The sequence below is a fragment of the Pantherophis guttatus genome, chromosome 5, assembly GCF_059756535.1.
Source record: "Pantherophis guttatus breed Tessera chromosome 5, ASM5975653v1, whole genome shotgun sequence".
Lineage (NCBI taxonomy): Eukaryota > Metazoa > Chordata > Lepidosauria > Squamata > Colubridae > Pantherophis > Pantherophis guttatus.
Genome location: NC_142067.1, coordinates 94,976,760 through 94,996,279, shown reverse-complemented (window position 1 = coordinate 94,996,279; position 19,520 = coordinate 94,976,760). Strand labels below are relative to the sequence as shown.

The window sequence follows — 19,520 nt, the reverse complement described above, 5'->3', positions numbered from 1 at the left end:
AATTGGAACCAGAACTTCTGTCATTAAGCAATGCGATTGTTAAGTGAGTCACATCCAACTTTATGATCATTTTTGCTGTGATGGTTAAGGAAATGCTTAATGTCATTAAACAAATCCATTCACTTTGCTTCGTGGAAGCCCCTGGAAAGGTCAGAAATGGGACCCTAGGACGCTACAACCATCATAAATATGTACCAGTTGCCAAGCACCCAAATTTTGATCACATGACCCTAGGGATGCTACAGTGGTCATAAGTGATCGGACCGGTCATAAGTCCCTTTTTTCAACACCATCATAATTTCAAATGATTTTAAATCAAGGACTACTTGTAGTGCCACATAACTATTCAGGAACCAGTTTTTCCAATATTATTTTCAAAATTAAACTTTACCAAGCTTCAATATGACCTCATGAATACATCCAAACTTGACAGTGGTTTACCAATGTCTTGTTTTGGAATTTTTCTTGTCTAGACTGCAGTCATCCAAATGCTAATCCAGTTTAAATTTTTGAGCTGAGCCAATTTCAGCTATATGCTGCCAAATAGCTATGCCTTTCCAAATCTTTAGAAAATGGAAAGAGTTAGCTTTCTACCTTGTGACTGATTAAATTCAAAAACGTTGGAGAGCAGTCCAAGCTAAAATCACTGAAGAACAAATTAATCATAGGTATTCTGAGTAAACTCTATAAGGCAAAAATGATAATACAGCTTTTGTATTAGACACATGTAAGACACATGGTTTGTACCACAATGTAGTGCACATTTCATCATTCCACTCTTCCCTGTATATGGATGCACATATATTCCTGATCTGTGAACAAGAAAAACAAGCATTGCAAGCAGTACAGAAAGCCATCTTCTTATGTATTAATGTCTGTAAGGCAATGCTCATATTGCCTTACTGCACTGGATAGTGTTACTGTTAATAATACATCCTGACATGTTTTTAATTCTTCTGCATGAACAACTGTAGACATCTAGATAAGTATCCAGAGTCTTTCTTTAGGAGGAATATGTTACAGAAAATCAATGAATAAATCACCTTTATCAAGCCACAGAAATTTTATAAACTATCCTTGAAGCATAGATTTTAATGATCTAGAAATTAATCTCTCTCTATGTGTGTGTGTGTGTGTTTACTTTATAGTTAACACAAATTATATATATATGCTTTAAAAATAAGCTTTCAAATCAATATTTTGAGTAATGTAATGTGACCATTATATATTCAGTTACCCTGCCACAGTAGAACTTTAAAAAATGGTTCTAAAACTTTTGTTTGCTTTGTAGCATCTGTTTTGTGGGAAGGAAGAACTGGCAATAATGGTAACAATTAGCGGTAGCACATCCAGTTTGTGGAATTTAATCCAAAGGCATTAGATTCCCTCTAAACAGCACTGATTAGCTATCATAATACCTTTCTTGCTGCAGAACAGATAAGTTGCTCTCATTTACATATCCACTACACCTGGGAAGGTTATAAGGTGAGTTATGACCTGAGATCTTTAATTCCATTATAGTACCATGCAAAGCAAATTGGGGATAATTCTCATTTGGAGGTATATCACTAGAAAATTGTTTTGTTCCTTTTTCATCTCCTAGCAGAGACTACCCTCTGTTGGAATGAAAAGGAAAATCAAGTCTACTATATTATTCAATTTATCTAAGATTAAAAATGTGACAGCTACTATAGCTACTAAACATTTTACAATTTTAACCTTTCTTTGTTGTTTCCATTTATTTCAGCCACGTAGCAATAAATGCCACCTCAGATTTACCCCTTCCTTCCTTCTAAGCTAAGAAATGTTCCTACTTTTTGTTAACTTTTTTTCAGAGCAATAATCTTTTTATTTGCAAACAATGATGCTGAAAAAAATACTTCCCTTGGTTACTCCAGGATCCTTCTGTAAATAAATACATTTCAGTTAAGCCTTAGTAAAGGCATAAGAGGGTTAGTGTTATTAATGTATAATCTGTATCTTTGACTGTATCAATTTTTATGTATATAATCTCCATATAATCTTTATGTATAAAATCTCTTTTATAAAGTTGTAATCCCACACATTTTTGGTTCTTAATGGTGGGAAGCTGTCCTGGACAAAGACATTAATATAACAAACAAAATAACTGCATACATTAAGAGCAGTGCTTCCTGTATTTTCATTTCCTTTCCAATTTTAACATGTAAATTTAAATAGAGTCTCAGAAGAGTATTTGTATTTTGTTTTGATTATTAAAATGGAAGACTTTTTTAGAAGTGTTTTCTATTCTTTCCTTCTAGTTACCGCTGTTTGGCACTTTTGTACTGGAGAATGTTTCGGCTCAAAAGAGACCATGCTGTAAAATATTCAAAAGCTCTCATTGAGTATTTCAAGGTATGTGTCTGCTCTGACCAACCCCAGGCCATGAAAGCTCACAGACTGACTTTGTACCAGTCCCTCTCTTTCACTCCAGCCTACCTGTCTTTAGTTGTGTTTGTAGTGGAGGAAATTGAAAACAGGAATGCTATGCTGCCATCTTGAGTCTTGGAGGAAAGGCAAGATGTAAATATAAGAGATAAACAAATTGCTATGTTACGTTTATTGTTACGTTTTCTTTCATTTTTCTGTTCTATAATTTTATTTGGTATTGTAACTAGAAATTGCACTGAGTACTAAATAAGTATTTTTATCCATATCATAATTTGAGATGTACATTCTGCATATGGATTCTAAAGCTTTTGCTCTGTTTCTCTCTATGGTATTCTGCGATAGATGCTTATTTCAATTTTTTTGTATTTTTTTCTGCCTCCAGAATTCATCTAAAGTTACTCAGGCACCATCTACCTGGAGTAGCAGCGTGAAGTAAGTTTACTATTTTCTGCCCTAATGTGCTCCTTGCCTTCCAGATCCAAACATTTCAGATAGATGCACTTTGTTGGGGAAGCTAATACTAAGTAATCATTCAGCCATTAATGCTCACAGTAGTTCCATCTCTGGGCATTTTGAGATAATGTTTCATTGTTGCTGTTAATCTTTGTGTACGGTAACTCCTTGACAATAAAAAAAAGAGGCACTTTGCAGCTTATTTTGCTAAAAAAAAATGTTAAACAAAGGTAACTTGAATGAAATGTGAAGATTAATTTACACATTTCTAAGTAAGAAACCTGAGTCTGCCACAGAAGGCTTCCTCGATCTGGACTGGAGCCCTCCAATTGTGTTGGACTACAACTCCCATCATCCCCAGGCAATCCTTAATTCGACAGGCTGGAAATATAAAGGGCATGATCCAATTTTGAAAATATCTACCATATTCATATTTTATATATGTAATAAATTAAATGTGCAAATTTAATTCACCACTTGTCTAAAAATGCACGCAAGCGAAATAAAATGTTAAAAGACTAATGTCTGCAACCTGAAAGCTGTCTTCTGAATAGAGAGCTGTAGTCTCTATTCATCTGTCCTGCTTTATATCCTGAAACAACATTAACTACATGTTGAAAAGTGCAGGGGAAGAGCCAAATTTATCTCAAAGCAGGACATAGGCTAAAAATGTGTAAAATCCTAAACTGGATGAGTTCTTAAAATAATTTATTTTTTACTGATATTGTATATACTAGTAATAGCAATAGCAATAGCATTTAGACTTATATACCACTTCACAGTGCTTTACAGCCCTCTCTAAGTGATTTACAGAGTCAGCATATTGCCCCTAACAAACTGGGACCTCAGTTTACCCACTTCAGAAGGATGGAAGGCTGAGTCAACCTTGAGCCTGGTGAGATTCGATCTGCCAAATTGCAGGCAGCAGAATCAGCAGAAGTAGCCTGCAGTACTGCATTCTAACCATTGCGCCACCACAGCTCTTCATCGTGGAATGAATTGTTGAATATTGTTGAATCGACTGTTGTTGAATTGACTGTTTCAGGTGTACAGAAACTCCTTCTCCCATATCACCCAGTTTGTCTCCACTGAGCTCAGTTGGGAGCACCGAAGCTCCTTCCCCTTCCTCTATCATCAGCATTCCTCAGCGAATACACCAGATGGCAGCCAATCATGTTAGTATCACTAACAGCATCTTACACAGTTATGACTACTGGGACATGGCTGACAATCTTGCCAAGGAAAATCAAGGTGCGTGATAAGAAACAGTTGGTTGAAACCCTAAAATGTCATTTTGACCAAAATTTAAGTCTAATACTCTAAAATCCCACTTTTGCTGATAAAGCAAGCTTGGGCCCCCACCTAATTCTGATATGGCTTCTTACCTTGGCTGTTCCTCTCAAAGCTTCAGAGCTAACCCCTAATATTGCAACATAAACAAGAAAGGAATCCCTTTGCAGCACAAGTCTTAAAAATTTCCAGGATTACAGCAGAAGCGGGCAGTCCCTGAGTTACATTTTGATTTCAGCACACAAACATTGCCTGGCATCTTCTATATCTCAGATACAGTGAGAGAACTTTTGTGGTCCTTCTTTCGTATGCTTCTAGAAGCCTAAACAAGTCCTAAGGTGCTGCACTGTTCTTGAGAAAGAAAGTCCAGCATTTGCACTGGCCAGCCTCTTAGGTCACATCCTTTCTACACTCTTAATATTGGCTGGAGCTTGGCATGCTGGTGTATAGAAGCAAAACCTAGAAAGGGACATTGATGGGCAAGAAAGAGGGCAGAGAAATGTTCCCCATTGTTGTTTTATAGTTAAGCAAAATTATGACAATAGCTTTGCTATTTCTCAGTAAAAGTGTTCAGTGTGTGCTTGATTAAACCTTTGAATATCAGTTAATCTTTGCTTACAGTACTTTCATAAAATATTATCTGTTTGGGATTTCCAAATCAATGAAATGCCTGTTGCACAGCAAGGATTAATGGGTCTCATTTATTTTATTGTTTTCTTTCCTAGATTTCTTTAATGACTTGGATGCACTGATGGGAGCTATCACACTGCACAGCTCTATGGAGCATCTGGTTCAATATACACAGCAAGGCCTTGACTGGATAAGGTGTAGTGCTCAGTTATCCCCATGATGGTACTCCTCGCCTGGACACTAAACTCACAATACGGATAATTCAGTTATTCTAGACACTGTGCTACAGAAATACTCAACTGCAGCATTGCTTCAAACACAATGTGAATATTTTGTTAACATTGGACAATATTGTTTCAGAAAGCAAAAATAGGTCTGGGTATATTATGCAAATTTGTCTTTTCCAGGCCATTGTTCTTTTAATTATCTCCAAATATCACTTCCTTAGCAAGAAAATTAAGTATAGCTACATTAGAAAAACTCTCACACATACAAGATACACATTCCTCCAATATTTAGAAAGCCAAAGCTTAATTTTATGGATTGATTTATTCAAATGAAATGTAGTACCTGTTGCTAGTAATCTCTTAGAGCAATTTTTCCTCAGTATTTATAGATCTCTATGTCACTTTTATAAAGAGAAACTTAACAAATGATTAAGTACAGCTTCAGTGACAAATTCTGAGTAAAATACATTTTACTGAGTAAAAATAATATAAAATGTAAAATACATATTACATTTTAAAAGGAACTTGGGCCATTGAATTTGCCAGGCAATACTTGGATGCCAGTTTGCTTGCAAACTGGCTCACCTTCTTCCTATTGCATTATTAAGTAGCAGCCTTTAAATTGGGAGCATTAGCAGTTTTGGAGTTCTAGTATTCAAATATGCATTTTTTACACATTTGTTGGACATAAGATATCAGAAAAATGCAACATTGAAATGATAAATCTGTCTTTGAAACAATTATCCTTGTGAGTGAAACAGTATGTAAAGCATCAATCCTCTGAATTAAAATTCTGTGGCACCATTGGATGGTTGCCCATCCCCCCGTCCATCCTTGTGAATTCCTCATGATGGATCCAAAATGCACAGAGAAGGACTGACCTTTTGTGCTCTTAAACAGCAGCGATGTGCAGTATTTGTTCTTCAAATCTTGTTTTTTATAAAGCCAGATTTACACTTTGCAAATAGTTTATTAAGCAAAAACATATTTTTAAAGAGTAGAGAGGGGTGGAGTGATTACATACACCAGAACAAAACTTTGTGAAAGTGTTATTTTTTTATGTGGAACAGCATTTCAAAGCCAGCTGTAGCTGATTCCGCCCAATTTCAAAGCAAAGGAGCATTTCAATATACAGTTTAAAATAATAGCTTACTTGTAATATGTTTCCTTTTTACTGTATCTAGCAATTACATTCAGTTCTTCTATTTTTGCAGAAAACTGCTTTACTATCATGCTCTTCGATGCACCAAGAAAGGCTCCATTAGACTGGTTCATCTGAGGCACCTGATGGATCCACTTGGTTTCCAGAAAGTGCTGGGAGAATTCTCTGAATCTTTGGTGGACAGGTCATTCAAGGCTTTGGTCCTTTCCTGGAATGAGGGTATTTCACTTGCCTTAGATAAGGATTGCACCTGAAAGCCACTTGATACACACTGATCTCGGTGAGCTCCAGTGGTGGGTTGCCCCTGGTTCGCACCGGTTCTATAGAACCGGTAGTAAAACCGGCAGGAGACTCCACCCACTGATCCTGATGTCACCAAAATGCTTCTGCGCTTGCGCAGAAGAGTGCACACGTGCACGGCCCCGTTGCGAACCGGTAGTAAAGGTAAGTAGAACCCACCCCTGGTGAACTCCTTGGTTTTCTGAGGTGCTCTGAAAAACGAAGCATTAAAAGAGACACCTAGAGCCCCACTGGAGAAAGACAAAGAATAGGTCCAATCAAACACTTTTACAAGCCTATATTAGAAGTTAGGTCATGCACTAAGGGTGGCAAAATGTAATTATTGTTCTGCACTTAATGCATCTGCAGAATGTAGTTTAGCAGTCTTTTGCAGAATGATTATACAATTTTCTATTAAGTGAAAGAAAGGCACTCAGCATATTTCTGGGACTGTCCTTTTGTTTTCTACTAAGTAATCAGTAAAATGTTACAAAGTTAGCTCACTCTATGATGTAGCTGTACAATTTTGTCATCTTTCCATAGTTACAACTTCTGTATAGCTGTGCTAGTCCAGTAGAATGGCATTCCTACTAAGGTTTGAATGGCTTAGAACCCTATTGGGTTTCTGTAATCTGTGAAAATTCAGGTTTTCAGAATTCACTGATAGTCTTTCCTGATTGTTTAATCCTGTAGAATTGGTTATTTTCCCTGACATATGATCAGGCAGCATTATGAACTGTTTTGTTATTGCTGTTTTATGTTTCTTTCAACCTTAGCATTATAAAGCCATCTTCGGTGATTGAGGGGATCAAGGGTACATATTTCAGGATTCTCTGCTAAAAGAGGCTCATAGCAGATTTCTATGCTGGGTTCCTAAAAGGCCAAGTTCTGGAATAATTGAGTAAATTAAGTGCTCATTATTGGAAACTATAGAAAGAATTGCCATTAATTTATATAACTAATGTAATATCATATATCTTATAGATAGGTTATGTCAAAAAAGGATAAACTCAAGACTATAATTAGGCAAATAAAATAAGGTTTTAAAATTATAGAAAATGATTGCACATTATTCACCTGTTCTTGATTTACTGTAAGAACAAATAGAAGGGAAGATGTAGATCTGCAAACAGAAAAAATAATTTATAGAGCTACTTCCTCAATAGAATCATTAATAACAAGGATTGAAAAGGACCTTAGAAGTCATCTAGTCCAATGTAGGAGTATATTATTATAGCATCCCAAGCCGATGACGTTCCAGCTTCCAATTAAACATTGCCAGCACATTTAACTGTGATGGTAAAGGAAAAGTGAGGATAATTGATGTAGCCATACCAGGGGATAGTAGATTAGAACACAAAGAACTGAAGAAGATCACAAAAGCAAGATATGAAAATCAAAATTGAAAGATTATGACATAAATTGACTATGATGGTCCAAGTAGTAATCGGCACACTGTGATACCAAAATATCTTGGACGGCACGTAGAAAGTTTTCGCATTGACAGAATTTCCCTCTATCAGTTGCACAAGGCCACACTGCTTGGACCCACACTGATACTATGCTGATAAATTATAACATTCTATATTCTTGGGATGAATTCAATGTGTATAAAGGCTAACACTAGCTAAAGAATTAGCAGTTGTGATATTACATTACTATCAGTGGTGGGATTCAGGTAATTTAACAACTGGTTCTCTGCCCTAATGATTTCTTCCTGCCCTAATGATTTCTTCCAACAACCAGTTCACCAAACTGCTCAGAAAATTAACAACCAGTTCTCCCGAAGTGGTGCAAACTGGCTGAATCCCACCACTGATTACTATGCATATAGTAATCAGATAACATCTGCCTATCCCAGGTACTTGGGAAGAACTTGATAGGTGGATAAAAATGCCAAATTCAGTCTAAGCATATGTTGATTATGCAATCATTTTTATAATAATTCAGTATGTACAAGAAACCAACAATATAATAACTCAGATAAGTAACGTCTAAGTAAAATTGATGAACAATAATTTTCAGAAGGCCTTTTTAAATAGTTTGATCTTTAAAAAAATTCCAGAAGATTGTCACAGAAGAGATTAAGCTAATTTTTGAGGGAGACTGTTCCTTGTGCCATGAGAGAGGAGCAATAGTTTATGGCCTCAGCCTCCACAAGGGTTACCTTAATACCCCATTAATGTATTATGAGTAAAGAATCCTAGGACAGCCTGTTCAGACAAATCAAATTCAACTGGTTTGGTTTATTTAATAGTATGGTCATAGACCAAACACACAAAATTATAAAAAGAGAAAACCCCCACAGATATTCACTGAAAGCCAATTTGTGCCTCAAGTAAGCACATCTGGAAGAACAATTAACTCCAGAAATGTCTGATTGTCATTATGATAGTACAAAACTTAGCTACAATTCCAGAGACTCCCAGTTGGGTTATTTAGTAGGTAATGCACAATTGCCATATGAGAATGGATAGTTTGTAATGAGAAAGGCACTGCCTCCAGGTTATAGACAGAGCAGTTCAGAAGTACGTGCACTACTGTTTCAATTGCAGAGTCTGGGTAGATAAACACATTCTACTGAATGAATACTGTTGAAGCCACCACTAAGGCAGAACATCCAGACTTATCAATGTGAAGGCCCTCGTATGAGCCAAGGCTAGTAAATTATATTTGTAGTCCTCTGAGAACTATCCATTATCTCAACAACTTTGATAAAATTCCTGTTATAACTTTATATTGTTACCCTTTGGATCTTAGTCCATTTTTAGCACACTCTTTCTCTTAATTAGAAACCAGTCGTGGTTCTTTTGGTGCCAGCATGGTTATGGAAAACAGAAGAAGCAACAGAATGTCAGTTTTCTTCTAAGGCTTTGCTCAACTCTGTTCACACCCAAGCAGCTTAAAAGTACATTCCTTCTGTATGGCATTACAGTGGCATGTTTTTATTGTTTACATTGAACAACGTAATAAACTAAAATATGTTGTACAGTAATTTATGCTGTAAACTATATGTGTCTGTATGTACATTGAAAACATTGTCCTCCCAATCCGCAAAGGTGCTCCAGAAAGTAACAGCAATATTTCTTGTATGATGTGGACCACTCTTTTGCTTTATTTTCCAAGTTTCCTTAAAGTTGGGGAGATAATTCTGGGTACTTGAAATATATATATATACACACATACACATGCATATATACATATACACACATACACATGCATATATACATATGTATATGTGTGTATATATGTGTGTGTATGTATGTATGTGTGTATATATGTATGTTTATGTATATATATAGCATTTTAATTATTTTATAAATAATTATTTATACCTAGAGTAGCAATGTCAATATTCATCCAAAGACTACATTGTCAATTATGAAAGAAAACCATGCTAATTCACTGACGTAACACAAAGTCAAAAATGTGTACATTAGAACTGTATTCAAACAAACAAATAGGTTTGTGTTAATCACAGTATATTTTTTATCGTTTAGAAAATTTTGTGAATTCAGTTGTGTTGATTAGTTTATGGCTCGATGTGCTGTATAAACCAGGAAGTGGGTTTATTTAATGACCAGCTTAAGTGTATTTTATGATCATAGCTGATACGTCTACAATTCTCCCAAGCAATATAACAAAGACTGCAATAATATTTGCACCACTATCAGCGAATGCTTCTTTACTGATCTGAATGAAACCAGATGTTTTATCTTAATGGGTCATTTCACATATTACTTGTACTAGTATTTCCTTTGAACTACATTGGTGTGGAAAGGTTCTAGTTTCTTGAAGTTCTGCCTGAGCCAACCATGTATCTGATAGAGCAAATAGTTTATACACAGATATTGGAACTTGGTGTTCTCCCCAAACTGGATGAAAATTATATAATGTTCACATCATTTCAGTATTTTTCTGCTTTCTGTATCAAACTAGCTTCATTGCTGAACTATTATAAACAATGTATTGGATCTTATTTTACAAGAACAATGTGAAAGATATGTTTAAATTCTGTTCCATGGCTAAATTTTCATGTACATTGCAGTGATGAAATTATTGACACATTGTTTTGATGCTAGTAACTTTTGGTCTTTCTGCCATTCATTCAAAATTCATGTAGCACAGTTGCTGGAATGGTGAAAAAAATCCTACTGTAATGTAACAGTATGGGCCTTAAGGATTTGTGTGTGTATGTTTTTTTTAAAAAAAGGAAAAGCACTTTTATATTTAAAAGTTAATATTAATTCATCAATAAGATTACTTTTTTAATGTGAAAATAAATCATTAACTCAATACATGTGACAATATTGTTTCCTCTGGGTTTTTTGTTTTGTTTTGTTTTTTGAAAGCATCCTTTGAAATTCAGCACATAGGCTTGTTTCATGTTCCATGACACACCTGAGCTTTGTTTTCCTGGCCTGCATCTGAGTGAATGAACCTACGAAGGAGCCAAGTCTTTGAGACGAAATGGTGCCTCAATGCTTCAGCCAACAGATTTGGAGGAGTGCTTCAGTCACTTCACACAACATCTTGCAGAATAGTTCAGACAACTCTATCAAAAATGGTTTTGAACTTTATCAGTTCCCTGGGATCTGGACTCTTGGAGATTTTAGTCACAGATTGAAAATTACTGTATGAACCCCCGTTTTGCTTTGAAAAAGAAGCTATAACTTTAAGGTACTAATTTGTCAAGACAACACATCTGCAGAAGTCAAAAAAGTCAAAATAGCACATTAAAAAAGTCCTACATTCAAAGCATTTCACACATACATTACAAAGAGTTGAGGCTTCATTACATTACATTCACATTACAAAGTGAATTCACACATTACAAAGAGTTGAGGCTTCAAACATGCAGTTTTTTTCCTGCTAACTAGATGTTTATTACTCCCCACTCCCTGCCTGGGATGCATCTGTATCCTATCTAACGAAGGAGAGCCACTGCAAGGCTACTCATGTTCCAGAATTACCAGAAATTCTAAGTTGTTTCCTGGCAACCAGTTCCTGAATAAGCATGCAGTGTAACTTTCACTTAATGCTCAATCTGTACAATGTTAAAAGTGACTGGTCAACAATGTTAAAGTCAAGAGAGTGCCAAACAGTGGTCAAGTGTCAAATTTCTTCCCATTCCTTTGCAGATATTACTCCCCAGATATTTCATGAATGCTCTCGAGAAAATGCTTGCTAACCCAAGATCAAATAAAGGGACAGAGTTCAATGCCTGCTGAAGATCCCAGCTTAATTTCCTATCTTCCACATCTCAAGTAGAACAGAGCAAAACTCCATTCTGAAACTTCCGAGGGTGGCTACCAAGGATTTTAGGTGATGCTGAGGTAGATGGGCTGTAGGCTACCATGGCAGTGTCTTATCTTCCTACTCTAGAATATGAGACTCTTTGCTCAAGGATGTGTCAAATTTATGCGAAAGGAAAAAATTGCACATAGAAGAAAGATGGAAAATGTTATTGTTTTTAATAGCCATGTGTCAAATTTTAATTGGCCAGTCTTTTTACTTCCTTCTCCCCATTGGTAGCAGAAGGCATCATTTTAGCAATATAAAATTGCTATAACTCTTTCTAGGCTATATCAGGCTCCATGAATCTTTGACTTGACACAGTATTAAGTATTTTAATATTGAGTTTTGTGTTATTCTGCCTTAATCTTTCATTTTTGTAATAGAGTTTACATAACTGTCTTGAAATATTTAACAGGCTTTACGTTAATGTGCTTTTGTGCAGTATTCGACACAGCAGAATTATTATCTTCACATTAGCAACAGGATCAGCAGAAGTCATGGAATATGTGAGTTATTTAATGCCATACCCATTTCACACCTAATATGCATTGACTTACTTTCTACTTATTCTCAGAACTGGATGGACGTGTAAATGGCTGCATTCTACATTTATACTTGGGCATGATGCCTACCCTGGCCATTATTTATTTATAAATTATGTTAATGGTTAAGGTTAGGGTGTGAGGTATAAACTATGTAATTGTTAGCTTAGTCCACAGAGAACAGGGTCTGGAAGGAGCAGGGGTTGAAAGCAAGGACAGACGACTTTTATAAGACCTACTATGCGGAATGTTGCAGGGGTTGGTGCTGTCTTCTCTATTTAACCATCTACATTAGATCACTAGTGAATTCGTCCATCACCATGTAGTATCATCAGTATGCTAATGATATCCAATTGTATATCTCTAGTCTTGGTAAATTAAGCAATGCTGTAAATGTCTTATCTGGTGCTGTGAGGGCCTGGATGAGAACAACAGGCTTCAACTGAATCCTGACAAGATCAGGTAATTTTGGATGTTGGGGTGCTCCAGTTCTAGGATTATACCTTCTTTGGTGTTAGATGGGGTTGCACTATCCCAAACAGACCTTGCGTGCAATCTGGAGATTTTCCTGGACTCAAGACTCCTGTTTGAAGAGCAGGTAGCAGTCCTGGCTAGGAAGCCTTTGCATATGTTTATATTGTGTGCCAGTTGTGCCCATTTCTAGACTGAGGGACTCTTGTCTACTCACTGGCACTCATATCCTGGCTACCTTCTAATTGGACTACTGAAATGCATTTTAGATGAGGCTATGCTTGAAAAAGTATCTGGAAATTTTAGCTGGTGCAAAATGAAACTGCATGAGGTGTTTGCAAGGAGCATTGGTTTACCAGTTTGTTTCTGGTCCAATTCAAGGAGCTGGTGTTGACCTTTGAAGTCTTTCATGGCATAGAACCAGATTATCTGCCTCTCCTTGATTTCATCTTTGCGTCCCATTACGTCTAGCAGAGTGGCATGTTATGGGTACCATTGGCTAGAAAGCTATGTCAGTTCCTAGGCAACAGGTCTTTTCTGCTGTGGCACATGCACTGTAGAATCTTCTCCTCCACCCCAACCCCCCCCCCGGGGGGTGGGTGGGATAAAGATGGCCTGTTGTCTTCTGAGTTTCCGAAGGTCCCTTTAGTTTATGCCTACAGGCCTGGGGTCCCTAGGTAATTATTATTCCCTTATTATTAACATCACTTCATCTTCTATTTCTTTGTTCTTGTTCTGTTTTTATAGATTGTCTTAATATTTTTAATTAATGGTGAGATGGTTAATCACATAAATTGGACAAATAAATAAAATATATAAATACAGTGTTAAATATAGTTCATAATTGTATTTTAATCTCCAAATTTACCCACATCTCAATTGAGTCTATGGAGTAGACAGTGCCTAGAAATGACCTGCAAGAAATGTTACTTATAAAGGAATACTGTATAGCAGTATATGGAAGCAGTCTAAGATGCAACAGGCTAGGAGGCTATGTTCCTGCAATGCAGCACTTTCTTATATGAGAGAGAAGAGCAGACTGGCTTTAGCATTATACAGCTGGAATAAGTTGATATTTTCCCAATTATATTGTGGTCCTAGCAGAGTTAATCTGGTTTCAACAAGCTTATGTGTCTTACATTGTCTCCCAGATGCTGTTCCTTAGTTCAAACTTCTCAAAGCTGTGGCTGCTATTGCTGTTGTTAAGCTCATTTTCAAAGAGATCCAAAAAATTTATGAGTTCATAAATCACAGAACGAAGGTATTTTCATGTGAATGGCTCTTAGTGGCATCAGTGCTATAAATCAAAAAGCATGCGGCACAATTTCTGCTTTCCTTTTGCCAACAGATTTTTTTTTTTTAATTATGGGAGGCATGGAAATTAGAAGTAGAATAGCAGCAGAGAAAGAAAAATGACAGAATAATAGGTGAAAGCAATGCTAGCTGGACCACACCCAGTCTTTATGTATTGTACAAATGAAGTATCGCAGATACACAATAAAAGCCCCACCTAACAGCAGCCTAAATCACATTTCTGCTGCAGCATTTTCAGCATCTTCAAAGAGATTAACAAAGATTTGGATAAGTCTTTGTTTCTTATCTAGGATTTAGATTTGCAGAGAATGTTTATACCAATATGAAAGACAGGATTTACTTTGCCTGCTTCCCATTTTAATTAAATAATATATATTTTTAAATGTGTCAAAAGAGATACTGCTGACAGGGACCACTCTACATATGAGTAAGTTTGAAGCTTTGCAACCAAGAGCTTAGAATGCTATAGTGCCGTGATGGCGAACCTATGGCACGCGTGCCACAGGTGGCACGCAGAGCCCTCTCTGCGGACACGCCGGCCGTCGCCCCAGCCCAGCTCCACCGCACATGTGTGTGCACCAGTGGTGAAATGTAAAATTTGTTACTACTGGTTCCGTGGGCATGGCTTGGTGGGGGATAATGTGACTGGGTGGGCGTGGCCAACTTTTTTTTTCCTTTTAAAAACATTTTATCTACAACCTCTTCGGCCGAAGAGGTTTTTTTTAAAAATGCTTTTAAAAACCTCTGACGATCAGGCAACTCAGCTGGGATCGTCAGAGGCTTTTAAAAGCATTTTTTCTACCACCTCTTTGGCCAAAGAGGTGGTAGAAAAAATGCTTTTAAAAACCTCTGACGATCCCAGCTGAGCCGCACGATCATCAGAGGCTTTTTTTTAACTTTTAAAAGCATATTTTCGGCCGAAGAGGTTGTAGAAAAAATGCTTTTAAAATTAAAAAAAAAAGGCTCTGATGATTGCGTGGCTCAGCTGGGCATGGGGGGTGCAGGGATGTTTGCTACCGGTTCTCTGAACTACCCGCCACCATCGCTACCGAATCATGTGATCCGGTCCAAACCGGAAGCATTGCACCCCTGGCGTGCACCTCCCGCCGGCCAGCTGGTCTTCGGGTCTTTGCCAAGCATGCACGGGGTGCATGTGGCTGATGCACACGCAAATGGCACATGCAGGGGGGCGCTCGCATTACATTTTGGGGGTTCACACATGTGCCCTGTTTTGGGCCTGGAAGGCCTCCTGCACCAACCTGGAAGCCAAAAATAGGTGAGGTGGGGTGGGGCACATGCGCGGGGGACGGGGTGCATGTGGGCGCAGGATGCATGCGTAGGGGGCGCTCACATTGAATTTTGGGGGGTTTGGCATGCGCACATGCATTCGTGTGCATACGCTTTAGGCACTCGGCACCAAAAAGGTTAGCCATCACGGCTATAGTAGTTCTCTTAAAATAGCCAAACCTGTTCAAATCTGGAGGAATACCTGGATGTTATAGGTCCTATAACTGTCACATCTCTATATAGGAGCATCTCATGTCAAGGAAGTTTCAAAACTCTTTCTTGGAATCAGTCCAGTCTGTGACCCTATGCACCTTCACCTTGATGCAAATCAGATGAGGCCTCCAGAGTTGTTGCCAGAGGATAATATTTAAAGACACAAATGTTTTCTTTGTGCAGCCCTATGAATTTTGAAATACATAAGAAGTAATCATATCTATTCTATTAAATTAAATTCTGTCCAACCCCACTTAAATAGCCATTCAAAGGACAAGTGTGATCACAAAACATCCTGGCTCACAAAACATTCTGTCTTAATTCATCCATTAAATTGTCTTGTAGAGATCAAAACATCATGTAAGATTCTTTTTGTACCTTGACAATCTAATCTTGTTCATTTCAGCATAGCGCACGAGAGTACATTTGTTTTGCATACCAATGGAAAAAAATATCAAGTAACAAAGGACGGGAAAGTCTGACACTCAGAAGACCCACTGCTTCTCAGAGTGGACATAATAGGGTTTAGATAACATCATTTGATCTAATTTATGTGGCTCGCTTTGTTGTTATATTCTTTAAAAATTACAACATGAACACTGAAAACAAAGATGTAATAAAGAGGCATACATGATATATAGCTGTACATTATTTTTGCTGGACATCAGGACATACAGATTTCAGACAGATTTTGATTGGACTCAGGAAAAGTATCCTAGTAGTAAGAGTATTTAACAATGAAATGAATTCTTTGGGGAGGTGTTGCAGTTTACATAAAGATTACATGGCCATCTCCTGGGGATGCTGTAGTGGTGGATTCCTGAACTGAATGGTAGGGATGATTTTCAAAGTACTAATAAAGGAGAACATTTGTAGTTCAGAGTTGATATGAAGGGTCCTTGGTGCTTTCTGAGATGGTTTGTTTTCTTGCAGAAGTTTCATGACTAGTACTGATGATGTTACCTAGTTTGGGTAATGAAATATCTGCAAGAAAACAAGCAAGCCAGTGGTGAAATCCAAATTTTTTTACTACCGGTTCTGTGGATGTGGCTTGGTAGGCGTGGCGTGGTGTGGCTTGGTGGGCATGGCAGGGGAAGGATACTGCAAAATCTCCATTCCCACCCCACTCGAGGAAGGAAAGGATACTGTAAAATCCCCATTCCCTCTCCACTCCTGGGGGGAAGGATATTGCAAAATCTCCATTCCCACCCCACTCTGGGGCCAGCCAGAGATGGTATTTGCCAGTTCTCCGAACTTCTCAAAATTTCTACTACCGGTTCTCCAGAACCTGTCAGAACCTGCTGGATTTCACCCCTGAAGCAAGCTCAGAGAGCACCAAGGACGCCTCATGATCCTGAAGATCCTTGGAGGTGATCTCTAAGATTCTTTCCAACATCTCCGTTCTATGATTCTAATGATTGATGAATTACATTCTGCATTCTAATCATAGAATATTCCATTCTTCTCCTGAAATTGTTGCAGTCTTGCCGTCCATCCTCCCACACAAAATTGGAAGAGGGCTGAAAACTCTTCCAATCTAATGAAGCATAGTTACTGCAAGTTGCACTGCACACTATCCTGTCATCATAAGCATCCTGCTACAAGTAATAAGGAAGGTGAGAGGGGAAGCAGACTCAGCACCAGATTCAAGCATGACATCCCTGAGGAAAAAGTCCAAGACCTTTGGATGAAACAGGCTGGATTATATCCCTGGGAATATGCTAATGAATACAAGAACATTAATTACAGTACAAGATTTAGATATGGTACAATATATGATCTGAGTATATACACTGATAGTCAAATCTGAGTAGCTGTGAAATAAAAGCAGATGGTTATATTCAAATCTGTAGGAAATAGCCCCACAAGTCTACAAACCATCCACATGACAGTATAAACACACTTCTTCTGTACTGCTGCCAAGAAATCTGCATTGATGTGTCCAATAGAGATCATTGGGAGATGAAGGATTTTTTTACAAGATCTGTAAGGAAGATATATATACGCAACCAAGTATGCGGAAACTCTCCTACATTACTTCTCATGCATTTTCTTACATCATTTAATATTGCACTCAAATAAATAATAATATAAGTTCTCAGTGGCATTTGACATGAACATTAAAATGTGAATTTGTTGAAAAACCTTTAAATTAAATTACAAGGAAGAGAAACAACTCAGAAAAAACACTGAAAAAGGTAATTAAACAGTTAATCGTTCAATATAGTCTTAGACCAGAGTAAGGGCAGGAATATAAACCACAAAAGTACCATAAATAATGCTTAAACACAAATTTATATCAACTTCAATCTCACTAAAACCACATAAAGGTAAAGGTTCCCCTCACACATATGTGCTAGTCGTTCCCAACTCTAGGGGGCGGTGCTCATCTCCGTTTCAAAGCCAAAGAGCCAGCGCTGTCTGAAGATGTCTCCGTAGTCATATCGCCAGCATGACTAAATACCAAAGGTGCATAGAACGCTGTTACTTCCCAAAGGTGGTCCCTATTTTTCTACTTGCATTTTTTACGTGCTTTTGAACTGCTAGGTTGGCAGAAGAAAAGCACATAGTATTTTGATAAAAAGTAATCTCGTTTTTCCACTGTATATATTACAGATGGGCTGGCAGATTTTTTTAAATTAAAGGCTGAATTAACCTTTACCAAAAATCAGAATAAAACATTCAGCTGGTTCAACCTGCCTAGATTTACAATAGTCTCTGGATGATGACAAAATTACCCAATGAAGGCCATTAAATTGGGTTGTGGAAAATGCCCAGTGATGTTTAAAACAAGCATGAATGAGAATGTCTCTGCAAATCTCTTATGGATTGGTAAATCATTTTGAAATTCAATGTCTTCCGTTCACCGACTGGTAATTTCCTTAACTTCTTCATGGCCTGAAAAATACAATGCCATAGGATAAGGGACAGTGAAAGTTAGCATGAGTGGGGAAGAGGGGGCGTTGTAAAAGAATATGAATTTTATATCAAAACAGATATGAGTGAAACGTCATAAATTTGTTTCACTGTTTCTTGCAACCAATTTAATTATCTGTAAAAAAAATGGAAATAAACACACTTCTAACTAGATAAGAAGCAAAGCTGTATGTCTGGTGGGAAATGAAACTTTGGGGGTTTTTGTTTCTTTTTTACACAAAACAATCAACTGAAAGCATAGAAATCGAACACAGCAATAGAACTTAAGACTTATATACCCCTCCATAGTGTTTTATGGCACTCTGAGCAGGTTTACAAATGTCAGCACATTGCCCCCCAACACTCTGGGTCCTCATTTTACAGACCTCTGAAGGATGGAAGCTGAATCAATCTTGAGCCAGTCAGGATCAAACTCCTGGCTGTGGGCAGTTAGCCTGCAGTATTCAATCCTGACCGGCTTCAGCTTGACACAGCCTTCCATCTTAATAAATAAATAAATAGTATGTGTGTGTGTGATATATGTATGTATGTATGTTTTGAATAGTTTTTATCCCAGAGCTATAATTGCACTCAACAATGAACTAAAGGGCCACCATCAGTGAGCTGTTGGACAGCATTACTTGGTCTGTTGTATGGATGTTTGGGTGATTTAGGGGTGGGGAATTTGTGGTGGGCGGGGGTATGTTTGGGGATTGTTGTGTGTGTTGGACCTGGTCTTTGGGTGTTAAGTGAATTTCGTTGTATGGGTATACTGTGTATACACGTATAATGGCAGTAAAGTTATTATGTATGTGTGTGAGATATATACACTGCTCAAACAAATAAAGGGAACACAGGCAGAAGACATCCGAGATCTGAATGAATGAAATAGCCTTATTAAATACTTTGTTCGTTATATACAGTAGTTTTGTGTTCCCTTTAGTTGTTTGAGCAGTGTATAAACTACTGTACGTAAAGAACAAAGTATTTAATAAGGCTATTTCATTCATTCAGATCTCGGATGTC

The 19,520-nt window shown here is 37.5% G+C and overlaps 1 protein-coding gene across 3 annotated transcripts in view; it reads left to right on the top strand.

Annotated features, from left to right (window-relative positions):
* AFF3 (ALF transcription elongation factor 3) overlaps positions 1–16,214 on the top strand; it is a 236,633-nt gene extending 220,419 nt beyond the window's left edge. For 2 of the 3 annotated variants that reach the window (XM_087871492.1, XM_060686638.2), the window contains exons 18-21: positions 2,283–2,376; positions 2,795–2,844; positions 3,911–4,116; positions 4,881–5,102. In XM_087871492.1, coding sequence (XP_087727618.1) covers positions 2,283–2,376; positions 2,795–2,844; positions 3,911–4,116; positions 4,881–5,005 — 475 coding nt within the window. In that variant the 3' untranslated portion in view covers positions 5,006–5,102. Of the gene's footprint in view, positions 1–2,282; positions 2,377–2,794; positions 2,845–3,910; positions 4,117–4,880; positions 5,103–11,594; positions 11,790–12,193; positions 12,258–15,984 lie in introns of those variants that run through there. The other variant, XM_087871491.1, reaches the window with a different exon arrangement.
* Positions 16,215–19,520: the final 3,306 nt, after the last annotated feature.